The sequence below is a fragment of the Sus scrofa genome, chromosome 9, assembly GCF_054392235.1.
Source record: "Sus scrofa isolate SSC_HxYL_T2T_F1_AM1 chromosome 9, Sscrofa_HxYL_maternal_Yorkshire_Landrace_v2.0, whole genome shotgun sequence".
Lineage (NCBI taxonomy): Eukaryota > Metazoa > Chordata > Mammalia > Artiodactyla > Suidae > Sus > Sus scrofa.
Genome location: NC_139391.1, coordinates 55,675,951 through 55,694,106, shown reverse-complemented (window position 1 = coordinate 55,694,106; position 18,156 = coordinate 55,675,951). Strand labels below are relative to the sequence as shown.

At 47.5% G+C, this 18,156-nt stretch overlaps 1 protein-coding gene across 9 annotated transcripts in view; it reads left to right on the top strand.

Annotated features, from left to right (window-relative positions):
• Nucleotides 1–18,156, top strand: part of ETS1 (ETS proto-oncogene 1, transcription factor) — a 134,873-nt gene that overhangs the window by 98,465 nt on the left and 18,252 nt on the right. For 3 of the 9 annotated variants that reach the window (XM_021101985.2, XM_084974120.1, XM_021101986.2), the window contains 6 exons: nucleotides 2,158–2,277; nucleotides 4,048–4,248; nucleotides 6,972–7,049; nucleotides 8,232–8,480; nucleotides 12,781–13,041; nucleotides 18,035–18,109. In XM_021101985.2, coding sequence (XP_020957644.2) covers nucleotides 2,158–2,277; nucleotides 4,048–4,248; nucleotides 6,972–7,049; nucleotides 8,232–8,480; nucleotides 12,781–13,041; nucleotides 18,035–18,109 — 984 coding nt within the window. 9 annotated transcript variants of the gene reach the window in all.

Here is an 18,156-nt window from a genome sequence, read left to right as displayed (position 1 = left end):
CCCCGCCCCCAGGTCCTGGCAGCTACCGTTTTACTTGCCGTCCCTGTGAATTTGAATATTTGCTCTAAGTATCCTATGCAGTTTGTCTTTTTGTAACTGGCTTATTTCATTGAGCATAATGTGAAGCTTCAACTATGTTTCAGCATATGTCATAATTTCCTTCCTTTGTAAGGCCGGATGGTATTGCCTTGTATTTATATACTACCTTTTGCTTATGCATTCATCTCTTGATGGACACTTGGCTGCCTCCGCAGTGCAGCTATTGTGAATAATGCTGCGGTGAACATGAGTGTACAGCTCTCTCTTCAAGATCCTGCTACCCACTCTTTGGGGTATACAGAGAAGTCCTAAAACTCAACCACGACAGTGTTAAAAATGATCAAAATCCTTGCAAGGACATTTCTCCAAAGAAATACACAAATGGCCAAGAATCCCATGGTCAGATGCTCAACATCACCAATCATCAGGGAGATGCAGATGAAAACTACAAGGCAATACCACTTCACATCTATTGGGATGGTTACTATTTTAAAAAGGCAGAAAATGACAGGTGTTGGCAAGGAGGTGGAACCCAGGTGCACTGTGGTAGGAATGTGAAATTATTCAACCACTCTGAGGAAAACAGGATGGCAGTTCCTTGAAAACCTAAAAATAGAATTACCATAAGGTGCTCTTAAAATGTCGTCATGCCATTCCTCCGCATAAAACTCAGTGGCTTCCTGTTGTCCTCCGGGTACAATGATCAATTCTTTAACACACTCCCTCCTTCCCTCTCCAACCTACTCTCAAGCAGCTGTCTCCTGATCACACTGCTCCAGCTGCCCTGATCTTTTTGATACTAAAGCAGGCCCAGGTTCCCCTCTGTCCCCATCTCAGGACCTTCATTGATGCCATTCCCTTTCCTAGGATCACAATCCCCTGGTTTCGGTGATCATCAGGATTACCCGGGTTCTGTAGTGAAATGGATTTCTAGGCTCCGCCTCCCCCCCCCCACCGCCGAGGTTCTGATTCTGGAGGTCTGGGCGAGGCTCAGCATCTGCCTTTCTAACAGTTCCCAGGTGATGCTGGGGACCGCAGTTTGAGAACCACTGAGCTGGAGTGTTTTTTTTAAAACTCCTGGAGATCCTTCAGATCTCAGGTTCAACACCTCTCTCCTAAGGGAGGCCCTCTCTGACTCCTCCAGCCCTGCAGGAATTCCTGTATTGTATTAACATTTCACCTTCTACTTCTCCTACAAAGCCCTTGTCGGCATTGTAGTTGAACCATTTGATTGTACTAAATAGCCTTTTTAATTAATTGATGGATTAATTTTTCAAATTTAATTTTGTTTTATATTGGCGTATAGTTGCTTTACAATGTGGTGTTGAGTTTCAGGTGCAGAGTGAAGTGTCACAGTTATACCTATACACACACATCCATTCTTTTTCAGATGCTTTTCCCATGTAGATTATGACAGAATATTGAGTAGAGTTTCCTGGGCTATATGGCAGGTCCTTGTTGATTATCTGTTTTATATATAGTAGTATATATATGTTTGTTCTAAACTCCTAAGTTAGGACTAATTTCACTGCCAGAACCTGATCCCAGCTCCATCAGGGTAGGGATTGTTTCTGTCTTGCTCGCTTTTCTTTCTCTAATGCCTTGCAGGTAGCAAACACTAAATAATTATATACCGAATGAATGTGTTATTTCCTTTTCAGAGGTAACAGGAAGTGCATAGAAACATTGATCTTCTTGGGGAAGGAGAAGTAGGGGTGATGAGGGAATTGGTAGCGCTAAAGAGAAAGAGTAAAGGCATTTTGTCAGAGATGCAAGCCATTCTAGGCACGAGTTAGAGTTTTATTGATGGGCCCTACCATGCTGTGGAAAGCCCCACAAATTTCACCTGCCCTGGTTGGGGATGTTCGTACAGTTATTTCTCAGCTTGCCTTCTTCAGACCATTCATACTCTGTTCTATTTTATGGTGGTGAATTACCCATTTCGTTTTGTTTAAAATCGAGATGTAACTGACATATAACATTATATTCATTTCAGGTATACAGCACAATGATTTGATATTTATGGGGATTGCAAAGTAATCGCCACCATCCGTCTAGCAAACTCCGTTGCCTATTAAATTTTGCTAGTATTCATATGATATTATTTTTTTCTGACAGATATGGAATGTGCAGATGTCCCACTCCTAACTCCAAGCAGCAAAGAAATGATGTCTCAAGCCTTGAAAGCTACATTCAGTGGTTTTTCTAAAGAGCAGCAACGCCTGGGAATCCCAAAAGGTATGTTCTGTAATCGGAAAGGGAGAGAAGTGATCAGACTTTGAGGTATGGTTAGTTTCCTTACCTGTTGGGTGAGGTAGACATTATTACTCACTGCCCTTCAGTCAGCAGCTCCAGGTCTTTGCGGACATCCGCTGGAACAAGCACGGGCACATAGGGTGCTCCTTTATCTCTCGGGCTTGTGGCTGCCATCTTGGTTTTGGTCTTAGTGGTGCCCAGACTTGTTCGCACATTAGATAGGGGATTATCAAAAAATTCCACAGCTCAGGTCATGTCCCAAGCCAGTTAAGTCACTGTTGCTCTTAGCATCAGTAATTCTGAAGCTCTTCAAGTGGCTCCACAGTCAGACAAGTTGGGAAAGCATGGTTTCCGAGTCATGCTGCGGCCGCCATTGGATGAACTCAGCAAACTGCATTTCTGGGAATTGACTCTTTTCTGTTCCATGTCCTTTGGTGAAATGTGTTTATACTTGGGTGTTCTCATCTGAAAGGGTTTGTTCAGGACTGTAAGGGGAAGTGGCTTGAGTTGTCAGAAAGGAAAAATGGGGAAGACTTAGGCCTTGACCAAGCAGCATCTCCTGAGCAACTGAAAGCAGAAAGAACACTTTTCTATTGAGTAAGTGAAATGCTGACTTTACACCAGGTCAGTGCTGCTGCTTCATGGGAGGCTTCCACCCTGCCAGGTGCAGGCCTTGGGCAGATTCAGTAAATGTGTCTGCACACCTTTCCATGTGCTCTGCTTTCCCACAAGCCTCAGCTGACAGCAGTGCCCAGTCATAAGGCAGCATACAGTGATTTCTGATTTCTGACCACCGGGTTTTCCAACATCTCATAAAGTCATCTTCTTGATTGAAGACAATGTCTTTGAGAGCAGGCAGGCTGTGGGCACCGCAGTCTGCCATCATCTGAGCTCTTTAAGTGTCATTAGCTGGTGTAGTCATGTTAAACCAGGGGCCACACAGAAAGATTATGTATTATCTGTTCTGCCCTGGCATTCATCGCAGGGCCCATGATATGTGCGTAACATTGCAAGGTATCTGGTACAATACAGGTACCTACTAAGGTTGTTTCTACTATCATTTGAATGACTTATATTACTAATTGCTATGATTGTCACAGCAGGTCCTCTGTATCCCAGGGCACATTCCACCAAGCACAGATCGGATTTAGTTGGTTGAATCTGAGGAGGTGGGAATCCACAGCTACAGAGGGCTGTGTGTACGCAACCACTTTATATAAGGGTCATAAGCATCCATGGATTTTGGTACCCAAGGGGCTCCTGGAACCAGTCCTCCTCTCTTACCTAGGTTCTACTACACTAACTGTAATTCAGATAAAAATGGTTAAGCATAAGGCAATAGAGTAAATTACGAGAGTTAAGAGCAGGGATAGGTGAGTGCAGCATCTGGAGCATAGCTGACTCTGTTATTGTCACTGTTAAAGAAGTCATCTGTTCCCTTGTCCCAGGCTTTAAAGAAAAGTTTGATGGAAGTAAGGCCGGAAGAGAGGGGAGTCCTGGAATCTTTGCCTGCAGATTCCGTGGGTAGAGAAAACGCTGTTCCTTTTTGGCTGATGACAGTGACTCCTAGCTGGCAGGAGAGAGAAGATGGGGATGATGCACATGGGCAGGAGGCTTGTGGCAGGTGCTCTGTTGGGCATTCCTAATTCTGGGAATCCGAGACCATGCTTGGCCAAGGTCAGATCCTGTCCTGTCCTCTCTGAAGAGTTAAGAGCCTGATCTGCTGGAACTTGATTTGCTCTCTTGCCTCAGATCCCCGGCAGTGGACAGAGACCCATGTTCGGGACTGGGTGATGTGGGCTGTCAATGAGTTCAGCCTGAAAGGTGTGGATTTCCAGAAGTTCTGTATGAACGGAGCAGCCCTCTGTGCGCTGGGGAAAGACTGCTTTCTCGAGCTGGCTCCAGACTTCGTTGGGGACATCTTGTGGGAGCATCTGGAGATCCTGCAAAAAGGTAAATGCATGGCAGACAGGGTGAGGTGGCTGCCCCATTCAGGTGGCTTTGAGAGTAGGTTGGGAGCGTGCCCAGTGGTGCAGCATTGATGCTGTAATCTGGGTGTCCAATCACAGCATGTATGGTCTACAGAGAGAGGCCATGCAGTGCCTGGTAAACAGCAGGTGCTCAATAAAGGCTAGTTTCTTTTCCTCCTATGGATTGGAGGTTCCAGTTTTAATCTTTAGTAAGACTAGGCTCCTGAAACTTCTTGGTATGCAAAATTCTGCTCCCAGTCCTCATCTGGGACTCGTGTTCTGTTTGAACAAGCAGTGCCCACAGGCAGCAGCAAAAGGGTTTTCCTTCTTTTTCTTCTCTTTTGGCAATCTTAAGATGCATTCCCTTGCTCCATGGTCCCATCTATGAGAAAGCTTTATTTTGCAGAGCTTCGGAATAAAACAGGCTTCTCTGCCCACTAACTGGACCGGAATTGCAGCAGTGAGTGAGGTGCATCTTCTTCATCTGGAGCAGAAACTAGGGTTATGTCAGGACGTGGTGTTGCAACCTTGTAATGACACGGCCTCCCCTACCAGCCCCTTCCAACCTTTTTGGACCAAGTGACTCATGTACCACAGTCCTGGCTGAGTATAGAAACAGCAGCAGGCGGCAAAGTTGGGTGTTTTTGCGCTTATTTTTCTGAATTTCTTCTTAAAATAAATTGCAGTTACCAGCAGTCAGCAGTGCCCTCCAGCTGACTGTAAGCCTAGAAGCTCGTTGCCCTCTCTGACCCAGGCCCACCCTTTCCCTGTGGTCACCAGCTCCAAGCCCTGGCGCAGACGCTGGGGGCAGGGAGCAGAGCCCAGGCTTAGCCCTTTTATTCCCTATAATACCTTCCTTTGTTTAGGGAGATTTTTCCACTCTGCAGTGCCCCCCGAGAGACCCAAGGGAGACTCCTCCGGAGCAGAGAAGTGTTATCTTTTTTCCTTCTCTTCAGCTTCTGCTGAAAATTAAATAAATAAGCAGGGTGGAGAAGGAGGTGGGTCTGGCCGAGGACTGCTGGGCACCTGCACCCGCTTCCCCGAAGCACCGAGGTGCTGCCCCGTGTACCTGCACAAAAACCACTCATAGGTGTTGACGTGAGCGCCTGTTTCCAGAGGAGAAAAGGTACAGCAGGCTTCGAGCAGATATGACGCGAGCATTGGTTTATAAACCCGGCGGTGGAGTCTACCAGACCGTGGGACCTAAGTATATGCCACTAATCCGCTCTTTCCCTCTAGTCATCACCACGGGGCAGGCAGGTGTCCTGGAGTGTCTAAGCGGGTCATGGTTTCTGTTAACGTCGCCACAGCATCTCCCGGTTTCCCAAATGCTTGAAAAGGCATTTTTCTCTTTGGGCTCTCGAAACAACCGTGGAACGAAGGAAGGCCCTGTACTCTCTCAGAGTCCTCATCTGTAAAATGAGGACGGCTTCGGTGGTCTCCCCAACGTCACGCCTTTCCTTCAACTTCCGGTCTTTTCAGGCCACTTCCTGTCTTGTAATGATGCGGACTCCTGGGGGAGCTTCTGGTCTACCTCCCTGCAAAGGAAGAGAATAAGTGAATCTCGGAGAAGCAGGCAATGAGGGAGTGGGTTTGAGAACAAAACTTGTATCATCTCACCCGTTTGCAGGGGAGAGAGGCAGTTGAGAGCTGCTCTGCAGATCCTTGAAGAGCTGAACGTGATGTTTGTATGGAGGCTGCAGCTTTTGTTCTGTAATTAAACAACAGCAACCCCGCACTGAAAGAACATAGCTGTTCTGGGTGGGGTTTAAGGCCAAAGGTACAGGGATGTTTCAATCTGATAAGCTGCTCAAGCAGAGTTTAATCATTTTATCTCAGCTGGGAACTGTTTTTCTGTGCAGGCATAAACTTGTTTTCCCAGCAGTCTCTGTTCCCAACCAGCTATCAAATACCCAAGGAAAAACCCAAACCAAGCCTCTGTCTTTATGTCGGAGTCTTACAGTGAAATGTAATCAGACCACTTGAGATAATGGTCAGAGGCCACCACCAGTTTCCAGGGTCCTCCGAGGACCTGCAGTCTCCGCTTAGTTCAGTGGAGAGACTTCCTCTGCTTGGTTCCCTTCATCTACGTTCCCTTCTCCTTCTTTGGGAAGTTGGCACCTGGACAGGAGTTTGGTTATATGGCTCTGCTCTCTCTGTGCATGAGTAGAGTCACCTTACCACTGTTACGTGTCTTATCTGGGCCTGAACTTGAAAAAACCATAAAACAAAACCCAGACATCTGTTGGAAGAAATGGAGGCTCCAAAATCTACCTGCCTCAAAAAGATTGTCCTGAATTTCTGAAAAGCTCTGGAACCCATCCGTTTGGATTATTGGTAGCTGATTTTGGTCCCTCCCAAGATGTCTTCAAGCCTTGAATGCCGGTGGCACGCGTGTGCATCGAGCATGAGGGCAGATGTCTTTCCAGCCCCTAGAGCTTACTCAGGCTTGTGCTTTCCAAGCTCTTAAATCCCACTTTGCAGCTACTAAAATAATAAACTCAGCCACGTCCTTTAGTGAACTCATCTCCAGACAAGGCCTCAGTCAGGGGAGACTCAGAGAGGAAGCAGCTCCGTTCGTGAACATGCAGATTTTTCAGAAGAGGAACTGACATCCCTGGGGTCCTTGTGTCCCAGGTCCTTTTAGGCCGGGCATTTTACCTGCACGCTGACCTCTTTGTCTTGTTCCTCCCTTGCCTGTTACAGAGGATGTGAAGCCATATCAAGTTAATGGAGTCAACCCCACCTACCCAGAGTCCCGCTATACCTCGGATTACTTCATTAGTAAGTTCACCTGCCACTCGTCTTCCCTCTTCCTGCTCTGTGGGATGGGAACTTAGGAAAGGATCCCTGTCCTGAGTCATCTCAGGCACCTTCACTCCCGTGATGCCGCAGAAAATAAGACTTTCTTAAGTGCAGTGATGTGGTGATTTGTTGCATCATTCCCGAGAAGCGCAAGGCTTCGGCCTGTTGGCACGATTCATGAACCTGCAGGCGCCTGCGCACCAGGGTCTAGCCCGTATCTTCAGCGTGAAAGTCATGCAGAGAGACTAGGACTTCCCTCCAAGCTGTGATCCTGTTTGATCCTGTGCCCTGTGGTGGCCATTGGAGGTTGGAGTCAGGAATTTTGTCTTGGACCTTGTTCTTTATCCTTTTTACTAGGAGATGTGACAGCATCTCCTCTGAGATTCCCTTGTCTAGAGGATGCCCTACGGCCTCAGGTTCTGTTCCAGAATGTGAAGAAGCTTCCTCCTCTTGGTCCCTGACCCCTTGCTATGCTGCAGGGGTGGCTGGAGGAGGAAGAAAATTAGTGGAGGGCCATGCTTGCCTAATGGCCTTGCTTTCAGAGAGCATCTTAAGCAGGTTTGTTTTCTTTTCTTTCTTTCTTTCTTTTTTTTTTTTTTTTTTTTTCTATCTTTTTAAGGGCCGCACCCACGGCATATATAGGTTCCCAGGCTAGGGGTTGAATCAGAGCTGTAGCTGCTGGCTACGCCACAGCCACAGCAACACCAGATCCTTAACTCACTGAGCAAGGCCAGGGATCGAACCTGCATTCTCAGGGATACTAGTCAGATTCGTTTCTGCTGAGCCACGCCAGGAACTCCTGTTTTCCTTCTTTTTTACTTTATTATGATCTGTATTCTAACGACAATCTTGAGCTTATTGTGTGTCAGAAACATTGGTAGCCTTTTTACATGGATGCTCTCATTGGCGCTTCATCGCAAGGCTTGAGGAAGAGTGCAACCATCCCTACTTTAGAGATGAAAAAATGAAGTCAGAAGAGGGAAGCGTCTCCTAAGGGCCATGGCTCTTAAGGAGTGGAGCAAGGTTAACAGCCCAGACCCTTTGACTTAAAATCCTAAGGTAGTCAGCTCGTCTCTCACTGTGGGGCCACTCTAAACGGGGAGGAACTGCCTGGTTTGGGGGCTCATCTCTCTTCTCTAATTGCACATGCTCCGTTCCCAGGCTATGGTATTGAGCATGCCCAGTGCGTCCCTCCTTCGGAGTTCTCCGAGCCCAGCTTCATCACTGAGTCCTACCAGACCCTCCATCCCATCAGCTCGGAGGAGCTCCTGTCCCTCAAGTATGAGAACGACTACCCCCCGGTCATCCTCCGGGACCCTCTGCAGACGGACCCCTTGCAGACCGACTACTTTGCCATCAAACAAGAAGTTGTGACCCCCGACAACATGTGCATGGGGAGGACCAGTCGTGGTAGGTCGGACTTGTGCTCTAGAAGTTTCTAACAGTGACCTAACTACATTTGTTTTTCCAGTCCCCATCTTTCCCTCCCCTCACTCTCAGCCCTGGGCAGGCCTGAGTTTTTTAGCCTTTCTGTCGTAGATCGTCTAGATATGCAGCACTTGGTATCATGGAATCGTAGGCATGCATGTCTTCCATGATGACAAAGACTGTGGGCGGGTCTATGGTGGGATTGACATCCAGCAGGATGACCAATCACATTTCTTATTTGGGTCAAACATGTCAGCAAATAATAACTTGAGTTGAAGGTGGCTGTTTTTTAAGGTGTGTTCTATTTTCTTGGAGAGGGTTTTGCTTAAGGAGGACACAATCACGGAAAAATGATTCAGGGGATGGACCCTCCTAGAGAGCCTTTATTGCCTCCTTGTCCTGGGTCCCGAATATTCCTGGGTCAGACTGCTCATCTTGGCTTGGTATCTGAATGACCCGTGCTTCTCAGCTTGGGCTCTCTAGCCTCCTGTGACTTCTTTGGTTTGGGGAGATGTGAGACGGTTAACCAACGGCTTATTTGGAACCCGTCATCAGCAGTGTGGTGAAAAGTGTGTGTTTAGCTAAGGACCAGGGAAAGAGGTGGCCAGAGGCTTCCAAAAGAGGGCACTTCTGTTGACATGACTGTTTTGATGACGATAAAATATTCACTGAGAGTGAAGTAAAGGTTTCAAAATTGAGCTGGCTGGCTGACTTTATAAAAGCAAAAAAAAGTTCAGCACACTCAGGTTTTAAGATCAGGACATAAACACTCAGAGGCCCAGCCCACCTGGTGAAGTGTCAGCATTGTTTGTTTCTGAGAAAAGTCCAGCCCATTGCAAGGAGGGACTTGTTCATCCAGGAAGAACCAGCTGATTTCTAAAAAGCTGAAAAAAGATGACTGTGCTAATGGGTAAGTGGGAGAGAATTACAAACAGGAAGAGCAACAGGAGAAAACCCGATCCAGTGGACTTGGGCCACCACAGTGGGCCTGGCCAGCCTCCTGGTGATTTCTGCTCACCAGTGACCCTGTCCCCTCTTCCGGGGCCCAGAGGCCTCCTGGGCCGTACAAGTTGTCCTCTCCTTTGAGGGTTCAGTCTCCCACTCCCCCGCACCCCCAGCAGGCCTGGAGATGACCAGCAGGCCTGCAGAGGGAAAGTCCCCAGCAAAATCGGAACCTCTAATCTTCCCTTCTCGGCCCCCCGGGTGTTTGTGTTTCAGACAGAAGGGGCTGGGTGGGACCAGCTTGGCCTTCCCCTTTCTGACTCTTATTTTTGGATACAGATCTATTTAAATACCTACACATGCATGTGTACCTTTTTTCTCAGGCGAGTCACAGCGACAGAACGACTTTCTTTCTCAGGGGGCTCTCTGCGCGCATGTGCTGAGGCTGAGTGTGTGTTGGGGCCCAGCCGTGTTGTCCTTCGGGGTAGATCCGCTGTCCCATTGTGGCTCGTTGCGTCTGGCTTCGCCTTTTGTGTAATCGTCCCTTCTCCCTCTTCTTCTCTTGGTTTTTGGTTTTGAACCCCACCGTCCCCGTGATCCCCCGTGACTGTCCCTCCCCCCCCACCCCGCTCCAGTGGATAATAAACCAGACAGTGACCTGTACCCAGGGATACAGATGATGACCCATAACCTGTAGCCAGGGAGAGGAAGGATTTCTCTCTGGCCTCATTCTCCCTACTTCACACCACATCGACTTGAGTGACAGCCTGTTTTGTTTGCGGCTGCTTTTTGCACGTTAGACGTGCCGCGAGCGGGACACATTCTGGGAGCGGATTGGATCTGGCGGCAGGATGGGTCCAGACTGAAAGCATCACTGTTCACCGATTATCCACAATAATCCTAGTGTTCATATACCGCATGAGGGTATACAAAGTGCTTCTATGTTCCACTCCTTTGGATTTGGAGAACTGTCTTCTTTGTGCTGGTCTGTTCGGTGGGGGGCCGGGGGGGGGGAGTGGGTGGGTGGTGCATTTACTCTATTATTGTTGGGAGCTTCCTGCGGTCTGTTTGGTGGAGTCAGATAGCTTTGGAAGGACCTCGCCGAGAAGGTTCTCAGAAAAGCTGGCGATGGATGTCTTGGGGGACCTGAGCTTCCCTGCGTGAGCACAGTAGCATAACCGAGTGTTTAATCCAGTTGGAGTCAACCCATCTGGGGAGAAAATACCCGTAAATGAAGGTTCCAGCTCCAGGATTGTGAAAGAGAGCTAAAATGAAAGCAGCCTCCTGCTCTAAACCGCAACTCTCAACAGAGTAACATTTGGCTCATGTTTGAGAGGCTGCCAGAGAGTGGTTGTGGCCTCGTTTCGTGCCCTTGCTCTTTGGGACTCCTTAGACTCGCAACTGTCTTGCGTGTGGAAATTCCAGTCTCCGTGCCCTCCCCATATAAAAGTGACTGAGAGAATCATCTCAGAGACACTTGAGTGTAAATACATCCTAAACGTCGGTGGTGGGCTTTTCTTTAGGAGAATATGTGGTATCTTTCTTAGGTTTTTCAGTATGTGTCTGTCACAGAGACGTGGAAGGACCATTACAGATGGGGAGCTGGGCTGAGCAAACGCCTCATTATGAGAGGCCACAAAATTTCCTGCTCTGTTGAAAAGAGGCTGTTGCACTCTTGGTTGTTTGCTTGAGTCTGTTAATGCGAATTTCTGGAAGGGACCATCCCTTCATTTGTCATGATAATAAAAGTTGCAAATGTGACAGTGGACTGGGTAGGCAGGACCGATAACTGAACGAAGCTGTTCGGTTTGCCTTGTGGGGCTTACCCTTCTTTGAATGAATGATTAGAAAATGAGATGAGGCCGATAAATACCTGTGTCTGTTCCAAGCAGGATTGGATAAGAGGTTCGGGAAATCTACAGTAGTAGATGATGCAAAAATGACCTATCTAACTGAACATCTTTTATCTGGGACTTAAAAAAGAAACATTTGGGAAGCAACATTTCTTCCTTCCAGTTTCAGTTTGGACACCAGAATTAAATATTTGAATTTCATTGTAAATCCCCTCTGCTATCAAGGGGAGAATATAGCCGAAGCACACCAGTCATGCTTTGTGTATACCAACCTGATTGTGGGATTTCAACTTCGTACGTAATAGACTGGCCAGGCCTGACTCACAGGTATTTCTGCATACACACATTTGTCACATCCTTTGGCCTCTTGACGTTGCTGAACTGAAGTGGCCATTTCATCTCCTATGATTTAATTTAGGTTGCCTGGAAAGTATCTGGAAATAAAAACATAAAAAATATTCCTGTGAGCCTTTTCAGCAGTTGGATGCATTTATTTTCGCCCCCCACCCCCTTTTTAGCCTCTTTTTTTCATGGCATTTTTGCCAATGGAAATTTCTCTAGGAGCTATGATGCAATCATAGCAGCTGTTTATAACCTGTTTTGGGAAATTAATGAACTTGCATGATCTTGTGGTCAGTTAAGAATGCCTTAAGCAACTCATAGAGTAAAGGGTTTCTGACATTGCGAGGGACCTTAACTCTTTAATCAACATCTTTGTTTTCTATTGCCCACATTTCCCCAATAAAGTACCAATTTCAAGTACAAAACTGTACTTGGAGGGAACAAAGAATATGGATTTCTATTTAGAAGAGTGATAGTGTTTTCTTTTTTAATCTCTTGGAAAAAGCATCTCATAACTTCTTTCTCTACTTGAGAAGGCGGAGAGGCAGAGCTACCTGTACTTCATTTTAAAAGAGTTTTGGAAAAAAGGCTAAAAAATGATATTTTTGTTCCAAGGTCAAGGAAGGTCAAACTGCTCTTAGTTTAAAGGAGTTGGTTTTTTAAATTTTTTTTTTTTATTTTTTATTATGACCAAAATATTTTGCTATATCGGACCTTTGGAAATTATCTCATGGGCTTGAGTTAGACCAGGGAAGGAATGGAGCCCACCACTGACTGCTCAGATTTCTACTCATTGGGCCTAATTCATCAGCCAGAACGTCCCATGCTAACAGGTGTGATTCTCAGCCTGTAGATTTCTGTAGAATACTTGAGGTCCCAAACGCTGCCTTCTCCCTCTGACAGGTCGGAGCAGTGCCTGGCTCTGCGTCTCTGTCCTAGGAGCTCTGGAGCTCATGGGACCATGGCAGGGGGTCTGGGAGACTGGGCCCAGGCAGCCCTTCCTCCCCAGAGCTGCCCCACAGCCTGCAACCCCACCGGCCGCTCGTTCCCTCCCTGCGTCCCTCCTGCGGGGTCCTCACCCAGAGCGTTTTACAGTGTCTTTTCCCATTCCTCCTCCCGCCCTCCTCCGCCTCCTCCTCCTCCAGGGAAGCTCGGGGGCCAGGACTCCTTTGAGAGCATAGAGAGCTACGACAGCTGTGACCGCCTCACCCAGTCCTGGAGCAGCCAGTCGTCCTTCAACAGCCTGCAGCGCGTCCCCTCCTACGACAGCTTCGACTCGGAGGACTACCCAGCCGCCCTGCCCAACCACAAGCCCAAGGGCACCTTCAAGGACTATGTGCGTGACCGCGCTGACCTCAACAAGGACAAGCCTGTCATCCCTGCCGCAGCCCTGGCTGGCTACACAGGTAGGCACCTGCCCTCTCTCCCGGCCGCTGGGGGTGGGCTCCCTGGCAGCTTCTTTCTTTCTGGGGATGGCGAGGAGAAGACGCTGAGAGGTCTGGTCAGCCTCTCAAGCCACTCAGCTATTGGGTTTTGGAAGCCAACACATGGTTGTATCTCAGGGGATCCTTTGCAGGAGTTGGGGATGGGTCAGGGGGTTGGGGGGACAGACTTATATTTTGGACTTTTTCCCCTAGCTGGGGAGAGGGAGCTTCTGTTCATTGGGTGTTTCTGGAAACTCTGCTTCATGGCCTCACATCAAGGGGCTTCTCTTCCCCTGCTCACATCAAGGGCCTCACATCAAGGGGCTTCTCTTCCCCTGCTCCCTAAACACAAAACCAGCCACAGGATCTCTCAAAGCCATCACAGAGTGACCTTCACTCTGGACCCTTCTGCAGGAGAATCCTCTTTATGCAACAGGTGTTCAATTGGGAAAAGTGTCCCCAGCCACCTTCCCCTCTGGCCAGATGCTGGCCTAGGTGTGGAACCTTTCATCTCCCTTAGCTTTATTGTGGATTTTTCTTTGCTAGAGTGAAAGTTATAGTAGTGCTGAAGGAAGACAGATCATAGAGCAGGAAAATGTATGTTGCGAGCTTGGGTTTGTTGAGAATCTGATGATAGAGCAAAACAGTTCATTGTCCAAACGAGGCATACATGCTGCCTAACTTTGGAAAGGTTTGCAGCTTGGGTCTGAGAGCTGTCCAAGGAGCAGGGCTATGGTGATGATCAGATCCTGTCTGCAAGATTGTAGTGTTTTCTACACGTTAGAAATTGGGTTGTGAGCAGAGCTTATTTTAAGCTTGATTCCTCAGCTGTGGTCTTGGCCTCTCTTCTCTCACAATTCACCTGCCCTGGTGATGGGGTGGCAGGGTGGGGTGGGGGGGCTTTGCGTGGATGAAGACAGCCAGCAAAGCCTGTGTTCCTGATGAGGTGTCTTTCGGATCTTCAGAGTGTGCAGATCCCTGTCCTTGTGCAAGGGAAATCCGAGGTCTTTACTAGGAAAGCCAGCGGACCTCTGAGAAAACTCACATGCTTAAGAAAGTTTCTCCTCCTTTGAGGATAGAGGGCGTGTCTTTGGCGTGGCATTCCTCCAGCCTCTTCCTGCTCTTCATGCCTCCTAACTGCTCCTGCTGTTCATTCATCCTAGTTCCTCCTGCTGTTCAGTGCACAGATAGGTGCTCGGGAGTTAAGTCCGGGTTTCGAGGTAGCCACCAGGTCTATATCGAGAATCACAGGCCAGAAAGGAGCGTAGAGGCCCCCTCCTCTGTTCTTTCTCCAAAATCCCCCAAGCCCTTGCTTGAGCATCATGAGTAGGTGGGAACATCTTAGGGCAGCAGCCAATGAAAGTTTGCCCGTTTCCCTTGATGATGTCTGGGGTTAGGCAAGTCTGTCGTCTGTTTCAAGCTGTACAAGCTGCTGACTCCCATACTAACCCTTAGATGTTTTAAGAACTGGACTCTGGGCAGATACAGTCATGGAGGAGGAGGCGAGTGCTGCTTAATTAGGAGCAAGAGGGACCGAGGTAGCTCTGAAGTGACCTGGCTGTTGGATGGCCAGCATCCCGTGCTGGCCGTGGTGGCGTCTGACTTGTGGTGCAGGGAAAACCTGCTCCGTCATCTGCCCACCTCTTCTCCCCCTTCCTCCCTAACCTCCAGGACCACATCCTCCACTTCGTTATCCTTGTTCACCGAGGTCTTGCCTCGTTCCATTTGACATGATCTCCGCCATAACTGCCATCACCATGCACGAGCGTCATTCTTCTCACCATTCTCACCATCCTTTCTTAGCCTGGTGTTCAGTTCTGAAAATTTTCCTGGTAAAGGTGGTTTTGTGGATAATGAGAATAAACTGACTTTCAGTCCTAAAGTTTGGGTTATGGCCAAAGAAAGCCTGATGATTTAGGTCAACCTTCATGGGGTATAATTCTGGTAAGGATCTATGGCTACACTATAAAAAGCCTAGAAGTTTCTAGAAATGGTGAAAGCCTGCTCTCCACCTCCAATAGAACTGCCTCTGAAAAGGGTACCTGTAGTATTTATTGGATTTTCTGGATGGAGGAAGCCTGCCAAGCTAATGGTCTGCAAGAGTGACTTAAGGGGCTTTGACTGAGATGGTCTTGGTACCTTGACAAGAATTATCTGAGAGTTGGGAATCTCTGCAAGTGTGTCCCAGTTTCAAGGACAGAAGGAAAAGGATGAATTGGACATTCTAAGAACTAGGAATGTGTGTGAAGGACAAATTAGGGACGTGAACTGCCAAGAGAGCCAACAAAAGACCGCCTTCTCTGGCAATCTTAACCCAGAGCCAGAGAGATTGAGAACATCAGAAGCTCTTTTCAGGACAAATTCAGGGACATCTTGGAGGTCTGAGTTCTGTTTGATGTGTTTGATGTTGTCCTTTATTTGGAGAGATTGTTTTTAAATGGGTGCTCTTCCCTCCCTCCCTCCCTCCCTCCTTCCTTCCTTCCTTCTTTCCTTCCTTTCTCCCACTGCCTCTGTCTCTCTTTCTCTCTACGGGAATAAAACATTCGGTGGATGGAAGAAAGGAGAGGGTGCTTATCAGTTAAAAATCTCAAAGACTCAAGTAGTCATTTGAATTGAAAACCACTTTTTTAAGCATCTTACCATTCTGTTGTTTCTTCTTTATAACTGGGGATGCATAACTTTCCAAACCACCTCAAATGGTGGTGCAAACAATAGCCCAGAAAACAGAAGTCCTCTGTGCTCCCTCCCAGCCCTAACACACTGTGTGATTTTAGGCAAATGTACCTTGTACCCTGTTCTACTTTTAGTGAAGTGGAAGTGCTCCTCCCATTTTGGTGGTAGGAGATCTGTGAAAATATAATTGAACTAACTCCATTAATTAGACAAATGAGTGCTAGACATTGTGCTAGACATGGGGGTAAAGCTCAATCGTAACAGATCAATTATTTCAGCAAATGTTTCTGAGAGTGTGTTGAGTGCAGATAAGTGCTGGTAGCCCTTGAAGGTTCACTGTCTTGACGAATTCAAGATACTGTCATTGTCCTTCCACTTGAACTGGATTTCCTTATTACGGTGATTTGATGAAGGTCAGCATTTGTTAGGCATGTGGGGCCCCAAATCGGGGTGGCTTCTTCCCCTGTGTCCAGTGCCTGGTGAATATCACCCGTCCACGGTGCAGACTAGCTCGCCTCTCATGGAGACCCTTTATCATCTCAGATACATCCTAGGGATCCAGGAACATACCCAGCCCCCACCCCACCCCCGCCACCCCTCCAGGACATGCAGTGACTGGAGTTTGTACTGATGGGTCTCTGATCCTATGCAGATGAGACCCTAAGAGTTGCTGAAGTTTGGAAAAGTACTTTGGAAAGTGAAGATCATTGTGTGTGTTGGCAAACTTTATTGCTCATAAAAGTCACACTTATTTTCTATCTCAAGTTCTGCCCTCTTTTTTTTTTTTAAAAAAAATCTGTTTCCTTAAAATTGGACTGCTCCAGAGTAGGTGTGGTCACAAGGCAGAAGCACATGGACCTTCTTACGTCACTATTCCTTGGCCTGAACTAAAGGATGCCTACATAGATTCCTCGAGCTGGGGGTGAGAGGGGTCTGTTTTCCTGCCAGTGCCCTAGGGGCCTTGGTCTTTGTCCAGCTCACCTGCAAAAGAATGGAATGCATCTTATTCTTCATAGGCTGTCTTAGTTACTGCACCGTAAGTGTGGAAATCAGTTAGAAACTGAATTTTCACATTCTCTTGCACTGTTACATTCTTCCTCTCAAGATAAGAAAATTGCATCAACCTTCGCAGGGCTCCCATGGCAACTTGTTAAATTAGGTCAAGATGTGGGGGCAGATAACATGGCTTGAAAGCCTGCCTGTTAGCTGAGTGAAGAATACATCAAATACAACGCTGGCTTCCGCCAAAATGTACCTTCTTGCCTTACTGGGACTGCTTATGGTTATCAAAACCATGCAATCAGAAAGCTCTGTTTCTTTTGTTCAGAGATACATATTGAAGCCCATCTGATTCTGAGGGAAGTGGCTGAGTATTTTCTATGTACTGGATGGACCCAATCATAGCGCTTTCTAGATCCTTGGCAAACATGGGCATCTCTGATTTTTCTTTTCTTTTCTTTCTTTCTTTCTTTTTTTTTTTCTTCCAGATTTAGAGGGCGTAGAATAATATGCTGGATTGTCAAAGATTATTGTCCCTTCCCCTCTGTCCCTCCAAGCTTCTTTTATGGATGATGACATTGAGGTACCCAAAATGGCTTATTCATGGCCTTCTGCAGGAAGGTAGCTGCTGAATTGAACCCTACTTGCCAGATGTCTCACCTGAGTTCAGAATCTTTCTCCCTCTTAAGAAAGGAGAACACTCATCTCTTATCTCAGCTGCTCGCATGGAGTAGATTAGGGGTCTTGTCTCTCTTGCTTGTCACTCATTGATGCTTTGTCTGGGGGTTGGGGCTCTCAGCAAGGGGTGGAGCTGTTGGTCTGAAAATCACCTTTATCGAACTTCACTCCAAATTGAACTGCTCTCCAGCTCGCCAGACTTTTGCTGCTACAGATAAGGAGTCTGTTCCTATCACTCCTGCAGTGGTTCTTGGGCCGGCCTGCTGGTGGTGACTCTCAGCATCTAGGTGTATCCCCAGTTCTGAGTTGCAAATGTGGAGGCCGTGGTGAGGGTCTCTCCTTTATCCTAGAGCCTAAAGAAAAGCCAATCCCGGAGCCACTCATTAACTGTAATGAAACTACATTTTACCAACCTACACAGATTTATGAATAGATAGTCCCTCGGTCTCCTACAGGCAAAACTGAGGACTATCAGAAATGCATCTTTCAAATACTTTTGTGTGAGACATCCCACAAAACAGTACCAGCCCTGTAGAAATGGAAGCCCGAGACATTCCCCTGCATGCAGGGCCTCTTCTCCCATTGCTTCTGGCCTGAGATAAACCTTCTTTTTGCCATTTTGTAGATAAACTAGAGCCTGTCCACCGTCACACAGTAACCAAATCCGCGGACCGCACCCAGAACCTGGGAGTTCTGCCTGGTAATTGAGTTTTTGGGTTCAGTAACCTAAAGCTGCTGCTAAAACAT